The following is a 13,398-nucleotide window of genomic DNA, read 5'->3' on the forward strand; positions in this document are numbered from 1 at the left end:
ACAGAGAAATTATTTTCAAAAGTCTGTCATTTAGAAAGCAAGCAATAATTTTTAAATTGCTTTTCTGTTATTTTCATTCTTCTTTTGCTGATGGAGAAGAACAATGTGTATTTAAATGGGGTGAAACCACATTCTTCTGATTGTCAGTGGAAAACTGTGGTACTAACTGACTTGAGTTGACGTTTCAAAGAAAGAGTACTAAAGACCACTAATAAAACCTTCAAATAAATTTCAAGAGTCCACTGCAATGCTATGCCAACTGGCAGCACCTTTTAAGAAAGATGGGGAGAAATGAAAGAAGGTTCCAAGATGCCTTATTAAGGCATCTTTAACCTTTGGTTAAAGGGTAAAAAAACACCTCCAGGAAAGAATAACAGGGAGCTAAATAATTTTTTTTAATGGTTTTAAATGACCTTTTTCAAGTGCCTGGTACATGGGAACCATGAATAAAGAAATCTAAACTTCTGACCTGAAAACAATATACAACTGGAATACAGTGGACCCAAAAATGAGACTCCAAAGAATAGCAACCAGCAGCCCTGAGTAGTAAGATCTAAGAAATATCACTCACCTAATGAGGTGTGATTATCACATACCCTGGAAGGAATTCATTTATGTGATCCACATGCAAATTTACCTTCAGTCACAAGGGAAAGCAAGTTAAATAAATTCATCCTTTATCTTCCTGCTCATCAGAAAACAACAGAAGTCCACATTCTTTTCCTCAAGTATTTCAGACACAGAAAAACAAAGGTCTTAATGTTCTGGTACAGCTCATGAGAAGATAAATCAAGTGCAATGTCTACTTCTTTGATGCTGTGCTTTTAATTCTGTGCAGATAATATTTATTGCATCTCTAGCAAGTGCCACACAGTGTACTGGGACCACAAAGATGAAAAAGGATGGTTTCCTTCCCCAGAAGAATTTCTATTTAGTGTTTCTTAACTTACAGATTTATGTCTGCTGGTCAACGAAATGAAATGCAAATTTTTCCGTTTTCCAAATTCAATTTTCCTCTGTAAAATCTGAGGCATTCCCCAAGAGAGAGATGAAATTTGAAAAAATTCACATTGTGCATCCCTAACCGTTGGTTCTCAACCCTGCATACATGTTAGAATTTTCTAGAGTGCTTTCAAAGATACAGATGCCCAGGCCCCATACCAACCGGGTTAAATCACCAGCTAAGAGTGGGCTCCTTAGCACAGCATTGTTTCAAAAGATGCATAGGTCATTATAATACACGGCCAGGATGAGACCACAGAAAAAAACACAAGACAATGTCTGACACAGCAGGCACTCAATAAATGTTAGCCTTTACTCCTGCCATTATTACAGAATTTGAGATCAACAGTAAGACAACATATAAAAAGAAGCCGCATGGTCAAGACTTCCAGTGAAATATAAACAAGTAAAAAGAAAAGACTATTGTCAAGAGGGCTTTGTCAAAGAAGGCTTTAAGCAGCAACAACATCTTAACCCACACCTTGATTTGGAAGGTATTTGGAATGGCAAAAGAAGAAAAAGAAGCATTCCAACAAGGAAAGGTGGCTTGAACAAAAGGAAAGGAGGCAAGGTGGGACACGTAGGGCAGGTTAAGGAGACCAGCCTGATGGCTGGCACAAGGCGAAAGGAGTGAACAAACAATGTACTTGGAGGAGCTAAATGTAGCTGATGGAATGAAGGTGTTGCAGAACAGAGTATTTCTATTTGATCTGATCGTCAAATGGGGATAATTAAGGTTTTCCTGAGTAGCTGGGTAATATGAGGAAGCAGATAATTAAGGTTTTCCTGAGTAGCCGGGTAGTATGAGGAAGCTATATTTTAGGAAAATTCACCTGGCAGTACCGGATGCGATGTGGTGGAGAAAGGAGAGTCTATATGGAAGGATCCCACTGCAGTAAAGATTTGTTATAAGAACAGGTAATGAGGGCACCAGGGTGGCTCAGTCTGTTAAGCATCTGACTATTCTGGCTCAGGGCATGATCTCACGGTTCTTGAGTTCGAGACCCACACAGTATTCTCTTGGTATTCTCTTTCTCTCCCTCTCTTTCTCTCTCAAAATAAATAAATAAACTTAAAAAAAAGTTATAAAAAAAAAAGAAGAGGTAATGATAACCATTTGTGTATACATGGCCACTAGCATCTTCTCTAGCCTCGCATAATGAACAAATGGGTAGGGTATGGCTTCTTCTCAAGGTGCGGGCCTCAGTTCATCGCAATCACCAAATATGATCACTATATCTGCTGCCTCTCCCTTCAAGTGGTCTCTCTTAGCAACTCTGAAAAACTGAGCTAAATTTAAGGAAACCCATCGCTTTTTATTATACAGTCAATGTCACAGAAGAGAATAGCCTAACAGAATAGTTCTTGTAGCTCTCAAATTCTGAAAGCCTTAATGAAGACTCCTCAAGCTCCCAGCTATTGCACTCTGTGTGACTAATTCTTGCACTGGTCTACTCCACCAGGAGACAACAGACCTGGCAAGAACTGTATCTGATAGGGGTTATCCTGATTTCACCCTGTGGCAGATTTTAAATGGCTACAAATTACCTGGGTCTCAGTTTCCCCTTCCTTTGTATTTGGGATGGTCTTGCTGCCTTGTTTGACCAAAGGATACAGAAGAAGTGATATTCTGGAATATTCCAAGGCTAGATCATAAGAAGCCTTACAGCCACTGCCTAGGATTCTTGGAGTGTTTGCTCGTAGAACTCTCCCTTTCATAACCCAAGCATCAAGCTGTCAGAAGCTCAAGACACTTGGAAAGTCTACTTGTAGATTGTTGTAATAGCTCTAGTTAAGCACCCAATCAACAGTCAGCCATGTGAGCAGCCATTTTGGACATCAAGCCCAGTTGAGCCTTCAGAAGACCATAGTCCTAGCTGCCATCTAACTGCATGAGTTTCCATGTTGAGAACCACTCAGCTGGGCCCAGTCAATCCACAAGACTGTGAGAGAAAATAATAAATTGCTCCTTTAAGCCTCTAATCTTTGAAATAGCTTCTTATACAGCAATACCCCTTTCACCAATATTTTACTTATGGTGGAATGGTAGAAAGGAGTCTTTCACATCTTTCCCTGTTATCAGTAGGCTTTTGTGGTATGTTTTTGCAAGTCAAATGCTGACTTTAATCTCTGTTCTTATTTTGAAATGAGGACACAGAGGCTCAAGGAGGTTATATGAATTGATTGGAATTATATAGTCAGTAATATAAAAATCTTAGACTTGAATCTAGGCTTTAAAATTACAGAAATGTTCCTAAAACCAGCTCCAAAAACTGTATTTTTAAATTTACCTAATTTGCCATTTTTGCTTTGGAGAAATTGTTGGCAAACTTTTACTATAAAAGGCCAGATAAATACTTCAGGCTTTGCAGGCCATAAATCTGTTGCAACCATTCAATCTGTAATGCAGAAGCACCTGTAGAAAATATGTAAACACACAGGTGTGCCTCTTTTCCTGCTTGAAAGAATGGGACTGTCTTCTGGTTTGAGACCCAATATAACTATAGAATTGGTTAAATACACCTAAACTCAATCCAGCCCTAGGAGAGTCTCTTTAAGAAACATGCCAGCAGTCATGGTTTTTATTCTCTTTCAATAGACAAAAATCTTTCCAAAGAATAACTTACTAACTCCTTTGCATATTTTAAATTTAAAAGTTATTAGAGATTTAACCCTTTAAAGAACAAGCAATTTTGAATCCTCTCAAGAGGACTGGTAAAAATTATATATTGTATGTTCTATTTCTGACAGCCACTTAGAATTAATAAAATTGAGGTTGTTGTGGCAAAGTGCCTGAACACATAAAAGAAACGTTAGAAACCTTGTTCATCTTTGGGATACTGATAAACAAGGAGGCAATTAAGTATTCAGTAATATACAGAAAAAGATGTGAATTTTCTTTCTTTCCTTTTCCCAGATGCTTTGGTTCTAAAACAAAAATCTAAAAACTTTAGAGGCTTTTTGATCTTCGACTTCAGAGAGAATTTTAGTGCCTTCAGTTTACTGTTCATATAACTCACAAAAATGTGCCCCTGAAATATTCCCAACTAATAGCAGGTTGACAAAATGAATAATGCTATTAAAAATGAAATCAGTTATGGTAACTGTATATAAAGTGATGAATCACTCTGCATTGCCAAATCAAGTACTGACTGGAGGCTAAAAAGAATAAAAGGGAGAAATTTCATTAAAAGTGGAAACATTACTGAAAGTAAAATAAAATACTTTGGAATAAAATATACAAGGGTCTGGTAAGCGTATTATACATTAAGGCAAAAATCCAATTTCTTAGTAAGAGAGTATAAAATAGAAGCATGATCTAATGAAGTCTTAAATAAGGATTCTAACAAGCATTCCCAGATAAAAATCATGTTGTTTCTTTTTCCAATTTGCCTTTTTATTCCTGACAGAGTCCAGGTGTAGTTGAATGAAAACTTATTTAACAGACTTAAAAACCGTGTACTTACACTGTGAAAAAAAAAACTCACTGTAATTAGGAAAACACCTTATTTGGAGCCTCTGTTAATCCAAGATAAAGTAGACAAACACTGTATTAAGAGCTACAAAGCAAGACCCCTTGAAAGACATAGTAAGATGTATTCTAAAGTTATAAAGAGTAACAACAGAAATAGGGTGGTGGAAAATAGGTTGAGTGTGGTGTAAATGAAATATTTATCCCCCCCCACATAAGGACACATTTATTTAAATATGTTAAAGATAAGAACATCTCACTTCTGTAAAAACTTGCATAGCAAAGAATCTCAAAGTATTTTACAAGCACATCTATTACCTGTGCTACTTCCCTTACTTTACAATTGCTACCATTTCTATCATTGTTCAGCAACAAACCTAAGCATAAAATGAGGTCTTACAGCAAAGGAGACTTTGTTCTGGTGGGCACAAGAACAGGAAGAAGGTGGCACACTCCAACAGGGATATAATAGAGTCTCATGCACAGCTTTGGTTCCAATGTATGAGGCACATTCATGGCAAACAAATGTGGGTAAAATCATTGTCAACAATTCTTTTAAATTGCCCACAACATATGGCATCCTTTGGCTTCTGGCATGTAACCCTGAACTCTCTGAATCCTATGTTTATTTATACATAAATGTGTATACAATTGTCTGGGCATTCAAACTACTGTGCTCTTTTCTCTTGCTCATTTATTTATTTTTGAGAGAGAAAGAGAGAGAGAGAATGCACCCTTGACAGCAAGGGAGTTGGGGAGGAGCAGAGAGAGAGAGAATCCCAAGTAGCGGGGCTGGAACCCCTGAACCCCATGAGATCATGACCTGAACCGAAATCAAGAGTCTGACTCTTAACCACTTAACTGACTGAGCCACCCAGGCGCCCCAAACCATTGTGCCTCTTAAAATAATCCTCAACTCCCTTAAGTCAATAAGAGGTAAGGGGAAAGTTCTAAAATGTTCCTACTTGCCTGCTGGATTTACTCCTATTTTATTATTAAACCTCAACAGCTTCAATACCTGTTAACAGATTGACATTTCTTGTTGCCTAAGTGGAGTAAAGAAGCACATGTTAGGGGTTGGGGTGGGATAAGTACTAAAGTCAGGGGCAAATTCAATGCACATAAACTGCTCCAGCCCAGGTGTTATTCTGTAAGGATGGTAACTGAGTCATTACTAGAAGGGAAGGAACTATTAGTCCTATTCTCTTCACTGCAAGAATTTCTCCTTGAATCTGAAGCAGTTCATTAACTTGAGCTGATTCTCATGAACTATGTAAAGTTATTAAATGTTAATATGTTTATATTAATATGTTAATATAAATCCAAAGGCATGTTAAGAAGATACAAAAAATATGCACATGTAGTAATAACATGGTTCAGTATTATCTACAAATTCCACCAAAGCAGTGGTTGAGGTGATGGCCTGAGGAAGGAACCACCTTTGCCGGATTTTCCATTCTCTGTCCTGATTCTGGGTCAGCATCACCAACATTCAAGATGCTGTGATTTTTATCTACCAAAACAAATCTAAAGCAAAGTGGCAGCAAAAATAAGTGAGAAACTCTGGCTTAATAAATCAGATCACAAAGTCTTCAAGTTGGACTAGATAAAACATAAGTGCAATTAGTTTAAGACAGAGTCATGGATTAACACGTAAATAGTATCTGGAACTGGGAGATGGGCAAGGAAACGAGGATGTACATTAAGTTTTAATGGTAAGAAGCAATCCTAACAAGGGGCCAGAAAAATGCTACGGATCTGGTTCCATTTCTGTACTACACAGTACAACTTACCTGATAAAATTACCTAAAAAATAAAAAAAAAGAGAACTCACCTATCCAGAAGAAACATGTGCTTTCTAACCCTTAAAAGGAGTAGCTTCAACAATCAATAAATTACATTCAGAAAATTACCTTTATGTCAAATATTTTTAAAATGTTTAAATAACAAATGTTATTAAAAGGCAAGACTCCACGTATTTTGAATAAAACTGGTGACATAACCAAGAGAAATGTAAAATTTTCAGCTTTTTACATTTCAAAGCCCTTTTATATACAAAAACTTAAATATTGTAATCTAGCACAATATTCACCCAATAATGACATTAATGAACTTTTCAGGAAGGATCTCTGATGATTCTAATTTACTTGCAGAACCTCCTGGTTTCCCCTAATAAACTATAACAGATCTAAGGATTCAACCCTGGATCTATCTTCTATCTACTACCTTCTATAGCACTGTGCCCCTCTCCAGCCTCGAGAAATACCCTTTGATTTCTAGAGTTTTTAAACTACATATATACATATATATATATATGTATATATATCCAACTGTTTTATATATAAACAACCTGACAACATACAGCTATGGAGAGTCTTTTTCCTACTGTACATATTCAAAGACTTGCCAGTTTCCAGGGATGAAGAACTGACAGCTATCCTCTCATTTATTACCTATAAAATCTGTGTTATTGCTTAACTGTCATCACCTTGCAGATCCACAGCAAGACAAACAGGAAGGGCAATTTCTTTCCTTATGGACTCACATACAAAATCACAATCTGATTTATTATTGTGATACACATAATCAGTTATCACTAGCTTCCGATATTCAATGAAAGACTCGCATAAGGAATACGAAGGTTTGGGACAATTTTTTTTTTCTCCTTCACAAGTCCACAGATGTTTCCACTGTTAACTTCTGACAAAAACAAAATTAGCAAGTGAAGTAATCATTGTAGGAAAAAACTGGCCTCTATGAAAATTAAAGCAGCGAACAGCTATGAAAATGCTTGGAAAGCCATACAGCAGTCCAAACATGGAATGCCACAGGGGCAGAGACAGTCACCCGTTTTGTGCAGTGACGATCCCAATGGTCTAGAACAGAGCCTGACACATGGGAGATACTCGGTAAGCACTTCCTGAACAAATGAAATAGATGGCATCATTAAAAATCGGTAACAAAGATAATGAAGCAGAAATGCATGCAGTGGCATAAATCCCCAAGTTAAAGGGCTCTGTATTTCACCAAGGCACCAATAAAAGGAAGTCTGGGGTTTTCTCATTCAACATTTAGTTTGTTACACTCAACAAGACTGGAAAAAAAGTGACTACTCAATATGCTGAAATGATTAAAAATCCCATTTTGTGATCCACTCCTAAGTAAGGGTCTAAACGATTAGCAGTGGTTGTTCGCTGACATCTCAGAAAGAAATATAAGGAAATACTGTTATCTTTTCAAAAACAGTAGCTCTTCTATACTCTCTATAGAACATCAATCACTATGTCGTCAGTCAGTTAATTTTCAGGTGATAGTAACCTTGTCAGCACTCATTAAAACTTCATAATTCTACACAGCAGCAATGAATTCCCACAACATTTGGTAGGACAAAAATCTGTCACTTAAATAAAACTAGGGCAATGTTCAGAAAATGACATTCTGTGTCAAATTACAAAGATAAATGAATGTAAATGCTGGTTTTAAGCAGCATATTTGTGGGCACAAATATAGAGAGTTTTAATTTTCTTAAGATGCTTTTGTAGATTCAAAAATTAAACACACCCCTTACAGGACTATTTTTTGAAATAAAAGGTTATTTGTTCAAAGGAAAATCAACCTAGGAGAATCTCAAATCTTCTATGAGGGCTCAATAAAACACCAGGAAAAAATATGTGCTTAAACTGTATTAGAATACTTCAAAGGGAAATATAAATTCTCATATTCTCTTAACTATTCCAAAAAAAAATTTATATTCTGACACTTTAATAAGTGTACAAGAGTTAATACATCCTTGCAAATTTTTTGTAGTTAGGAGACCCTTGACCCAATAATTGCAATATTTTGAATGAAACAGATATACAAACCTCTTGTTCAGTTATTAAAATATCTGCCTTTGATTTGCATTTGGTTTATTTGAATTTAACCTGTAAAATCTACAAAGGGGAAAACTAAGTAACTTTCTCTGGTTGAGCAGCCAATCAGGATCAGGGGCTATTTAAGAATCCTTAAAAATAACTTCTATGAACACAAAGCCAAACCACTAAAAGTTATGCAAATCACCATTTTTTGTTTGAAAATGTTATTTTTTTGTGACACAACATTATTTATTAAATCTTGTCTAGGTGAACCGGCTTTATACGTTTCTAATTTTCCAAACACTTCAAAAATAAGAGAGTGGCCCAAATTACCAAGGAACATAAACTCTGCCTTTAACAGTATTTTTTCCTTTCCCTAGATGCAAAAGGCTTCCCAGGTTCCTTAGGTTTTACACTGTGTGAATGAGACCGCTCATATAATTGTATTTGTTCCATTCTGTTAATAACCATTTCAAGCTGAAAGACCAGGACAGGTTCTAAACATGTTAAGTTCTATACAGCCATTAGCAATAAATTTGATCTGGCAGTTTGCTGGGACAATGGAATCTGCTGAAAAAGCGTCTATTAGTCATTCTGGACAAACCCATCGGGATTAAAAGAATGAGTTAAGATCGCCTAAGGACGCAGCCAAAAAAAATTAATAATAATCCAACTAGATCTCAGCTTCTGAGTTTCCAAAAGGCTTCCCCTTTTTGTCACCGCACATTTCGGCCGCCCCTCCATACGCTTTAGCTAAAATGTGATTAACCCGTCCACATCCTCTGCCCAATCACACCACTTAGGTTTTATGCGAAAATTAAACCAAAATTGTCTTTCTTTTGATAATTTCCCATTTATTGGTGAACTTCCTAGTCCAGGTGCCAATTCAGCTGTTTCAGCTCAGCACGAAGAAAAAGTCGTCTTTGATTTCCTTGCGCCTCCGTGATCTCAAATACTAAGAGCGGAGAAAGCCAAAAGTTTGCGCAACTCTTCTTCCAAAAATCTTTGCGAGCGCTCTTGAACGGCCCCGGCCTTCGCTGCAGTCGCAGAAGCAAAGCCCCCGAAGCGGGCCGCGGGAACTGCCCAGGGAGCTGGTGTCCCGCGGCCTCCAGGGCTGAGGCGGCGAGCAGAAACGCTGAACTTGGGAACAAGACGGGTGAAACTGGTTCAGCGAACCCAGAGATCTCGGGACTAGGGCTGCTCTTTCCCGCTAACCCAATGTGGGGCATTCAGGGTTTCTCCGGAAAGGCCTGAAAATCAAGGCAGCCCTACCACTTGTTGAAAGGAAACAGAGAGGAAGCTGGTGGTATGGGATAGGGGTGGAGGGGGTGTCACAGTTAGTGGTTGTACCCTATTTACCCGCGGAGTGGCATCCCCACTAAAGCTCGAGACGCTCGAGGAAGGTCCCAGGCCGGAGCGGATCCGGGCGCGCTGGGGCCAGGGCTCCCTTGGCGCAGCGCGCACCCCCGGGAGCTCGGATCCCGGACCCGCCGGGCCGGAGGCGCCGGGCGCGGCTGGGGAGGAAAAGAGCTGGCTCACCTGGGGCTGACGGCTGGAAGGTAGAGTCTCGATCCCCCGGAGCCCGGCCCGGCAGCCTGGCGCCGTCGGCTGAGGGGCTGAGCACTTGGAAAGCCCAACGCGTGCCGTACGGCGCTCCGCCGGGGCTGACGGGTTCGGCCGCGGGGCACAGCTTGAGGGGAACGGGGCTGGCCGGCAGGGGCCGGACCTGTGCGCCGGCTGCCGTGGCGGCGGCGGCGGCCACTAGAGCTGACGCCGGGCCGTGGTGCGGGGGTGGCTGCAGCGCGTGCGGCGGGGCGCCCCCAGCCCGCAGCAAGTTCTCGATCAGGAAACTCTTGCCCAAGTTGCCAAAGCCCGGAGCCGCGGGGAAGTTGAGGAGCGCGGAGGACGCCACCACGTCCCAGTACGCGCCGGCGTGGGCCGCCACGGCGCTGGGGAGCATAGTGCGGCGCCCGCGGGCCGCCTGCGCGCCCGCCTCCAGCTCCGCGCGCCGCACCGGGCCCGCGCCTCTCCCTCCCGCCGCTGCCTCCTGCCGCAGCCTCCCGTGGAACCGGAGCGCGCTGAGCCCGGGAAGGAGGAAAGGGCACCGAGGACGCCAGCAGGCTTGGAGCGATATTATTTTTGGGGGTTGGGCGTTTTCTTAAAGGATGGGAGGAGTGAATGTGGGAGGGGGAAGCTGTGCGTGTCTCTGGCCCGCGGCGCAAGCTCTGGGGGCGCCGGGGGAGTCCCTCCCGCTCCCTATGCAGATCCGGATGGTCTCTCTCTCTCTCTCTCTCTCTCTCTCTCTCTCTCTCTCTCTCTCAGAAGGCTGGAAGGTGTGTCCAGCCCATCCATTCATGTCACCCGGCCCACAAAGTGACAGACGCGGCCAACAATAAGGGCGGCCCCGGAGTCTGAGCTTTGGCAAAGGGAGGGGACGCGTAGCGGGAAGGTGGGCGTGGAGGCGACGTGAACCGGCCGCGCTCATCCCCTCCCGGCGGCCGGAGCCCTAGCTCTGGAGCCCACGCAGCCCCGCGGAGCGCCAGGGCGCGCGACCGTGGGCGAGGAGTGCCCCGGGGGCAGGCGGCACTCTCTTCTGGAGACCGTTCGGCAGACCACCTGTTGGGCAACCCCTGGCTCTCCAGTGTTGATGTCACTTTCAGGAACCGACGGGCATCCTGGGGAAGCTAACAGGCACTAGAGGCTTGAAGGACTGTAGTCATCAAATAGAGTCGCGAGTGTTACTGGGACTGTTGTGGTCCCGCAGATAGATGCAAAGTTTTAAAGAGTGGGTTGCATATGAGATGTGTTCCCCTTTCTTAAGGCAAAGAAAGTGAGTTTTTCTTGGAGACCTTTTAAGAAATTTCAGAGGTTCTAGTAGCTCGTTTCCAATCGCTTTTTTAAGATCATTTAGGAATCACTCCAGAAGAAATGTTCCGATAAATTTTTATCTAGAGAAAGGGATCTTAGTTGGAGGTGGTTAAATATTTGGGTCCAAAACCCGGCAAGAAAAGCCACCACCAACTTTTCCTAACCAAACATGGTTGGGTCCTCCTCCACAGAGCCCAGGATGAGAACACTGGATTATTTAGGATTACAGTTGCTCTTTTATCCCCCCTTGAAATCTGGGTAGTTTCCAGTTTATTAACAGCCTGCTAGAGACTGGGCAGAAGAAAAAAGGGTGTGTGTGTGTGTGTGTGTGTGTGTGTGTGTGTGTGTGTGTGTGTGTAGTTAAAAGTTCCTTTAACCACAAGGCAATTTAAAGCTCCTCATTTTAGAAATTGTATCAATGGAATTTTAAAACGGTGACTTCTCTGTCGATTAACAATTCCCATTGCTACACTCCTGTGCAAATTCAGGTGAATTTATTTTAAATAAGATTTTTAAAAGATTGTGAAAGGTTTGGAGTTACATGTATAGTTTTCCTCTGTATCCTAACAATAATAATATGGTTCCTAGTTTCAATTTACTTAAAAGCTAGACAGAGTTGCCAGGCTAGTAAGATAAATTTCCTTTTAAAAATTCACCTGCTTGATTTGTGTTTCATTTACTCTAAGGATGTCCAAAGCTTTCTAGAAATCCACCCTCCCTACCTGCTGCCAAACGGAAGGAAAGTTATTTGCAAGGTTGGTGTATGTTACTAATATTTGTTCACTTACTGATTTAGTCAACAAACTTTTCCTGAACATTTCATATTTATGGAGCACTTTTGGTGGTCCTGGGAATATATAGAGAAAAGTCTGGTCCTTGCTTTGTAGGGGTTCACAGCTTAGTGAGGGAGAAAAACAAGTAATATCTGAGAAAGGGATTGTAATTTAGAAGGAAAAGTGAGAGAAAATCTCCAGAGTAAGATTCCTGTAAACTGAGTCTTAAAAGTTAGGGATGGGCTCTGAAGTAGTAACCTTTGAGATTAGCAAGGAAAAGAGAAATTACATCATCCCTGCCAGTCCTAAATCATAGCCACCATTTATTCAGTGTTTACATTTGGCCAATTATACACTAAACAGTTTGTCCACATTAACTTGTAAACTTCATAATAATTCTATAAGCTTGGTACTGTTTTTATCCCAGTATTACTGACGGGGCACAGAAAATTTAAGTAACTTTCCTAAAACAACACCACCACCAGAGTGATAAGGTTAAGATACTATCTAAGCCGGATGATTCCAAAGCCTTAGAACCTTTAAATTTTTTTTTTTACATTTATTTATTTTTGAGAAACAGAGTGAGACAAAGCGTGAGCGGGGGAGGGGCAGAGAGAAGGAGACACAGAATCTGAAGCAGGCTCCAGGCTCTGAGCAAGCAGTCAACACAGAGCCTGATGTGGGCTTGAACCCACAAACTGTGAGATCATGCCCTGAGCCGAAGCTGGACGCTCAACCAACTGAGCCACCCAGGCACCCCAAAGCCTTAGAACCTTTAAATTCAACTCCAGTCTCTTCACAGACCTATTTGCCATGCTAAATGGTGTCACCTGGCCATGCAAGGGAGGCTAAGAAATCAGTATCCTGTTGTTCTATGACAATGCAGACTCAAGTCAAGAGGAACTGTTGGTTCACCCAACTTGCCATAGATAGAAGACAACCGGAGAAATCCAGACACAAAATGATGTGGAATTTATAGAATTAATGGCAAGAAAACAAAATGGAGAGGATAAATATTACAAAGGTTCAATCTATAGGAATGGATGATGCAGTTCTCAACTGGAGGTGATCCCTTCCTACTCAAGAGACATTTGGCAATGTCTGGGCATACTGTTGGCTGCCGTAACTTGATGAGAGGATGGGGCGGTTAGACACTGGCACCTACTAGCAGGAAGCCAGGGATGCTGCTAAACATCCTACAATTCACAGGACAACAACAAAGGATTACCCAGCCTGAAATGTCAATAGTGTGGTGGTTGAGAAACCTTGGTTATAGAGGAAAAGGGGAGAATGTAGGATCACTTCTAGTTTTCTGGTTTAATGACTGAGTAGACCTACTTCATCAGGATGGGGACTTATAAGATGAAGAGCAGGTTTTACATGGACGTGTGAACAGAATGATGGAGATAGATGTTCTGGTTGTTTGTGA

The 13,398-nt window shown here is 41.3% G+C and overlaps 1 protein-coding gene across 1 annotated transcript in view; it reads right to left on the reverse strand.

Moving 5' to 3' along the window:
• Window positions 1-10,324, reverse strand: part of DBX2 (developing brain homeobox 2) — a 35,364-nt gene extending 25,040 nt beyond the window's left edge. Inside the window, 1 exon segment of the mRNA XM_043563472.1 lies at window positions 9,868-10,324. Coding sequence (XP_043419407.1) covers window positions 9,868-10,288 — 421 coding nt within the window. The 5' untranslated portion in view covers window positions 10,289-10,324.
• Window positions 10,325-13,398: the final 3,074 nt, after the last annotated feature.

This window comes from Prionailurus bengalensis, chromosome B4, assembly GCF_016509475.1.
Source record: "Prionailurus bengalensis isolate Pbe53 chromosome B4, Fcat_Pben_1.1_paternal_pri, whole genome shotgun sequence".
NCBI classification, from domain to species: Eukaryota; Metazoa; Chordata; class Mammalia; order Carnivora; family Felidae; genus Prionailurus; species Prionailurus bengalensis.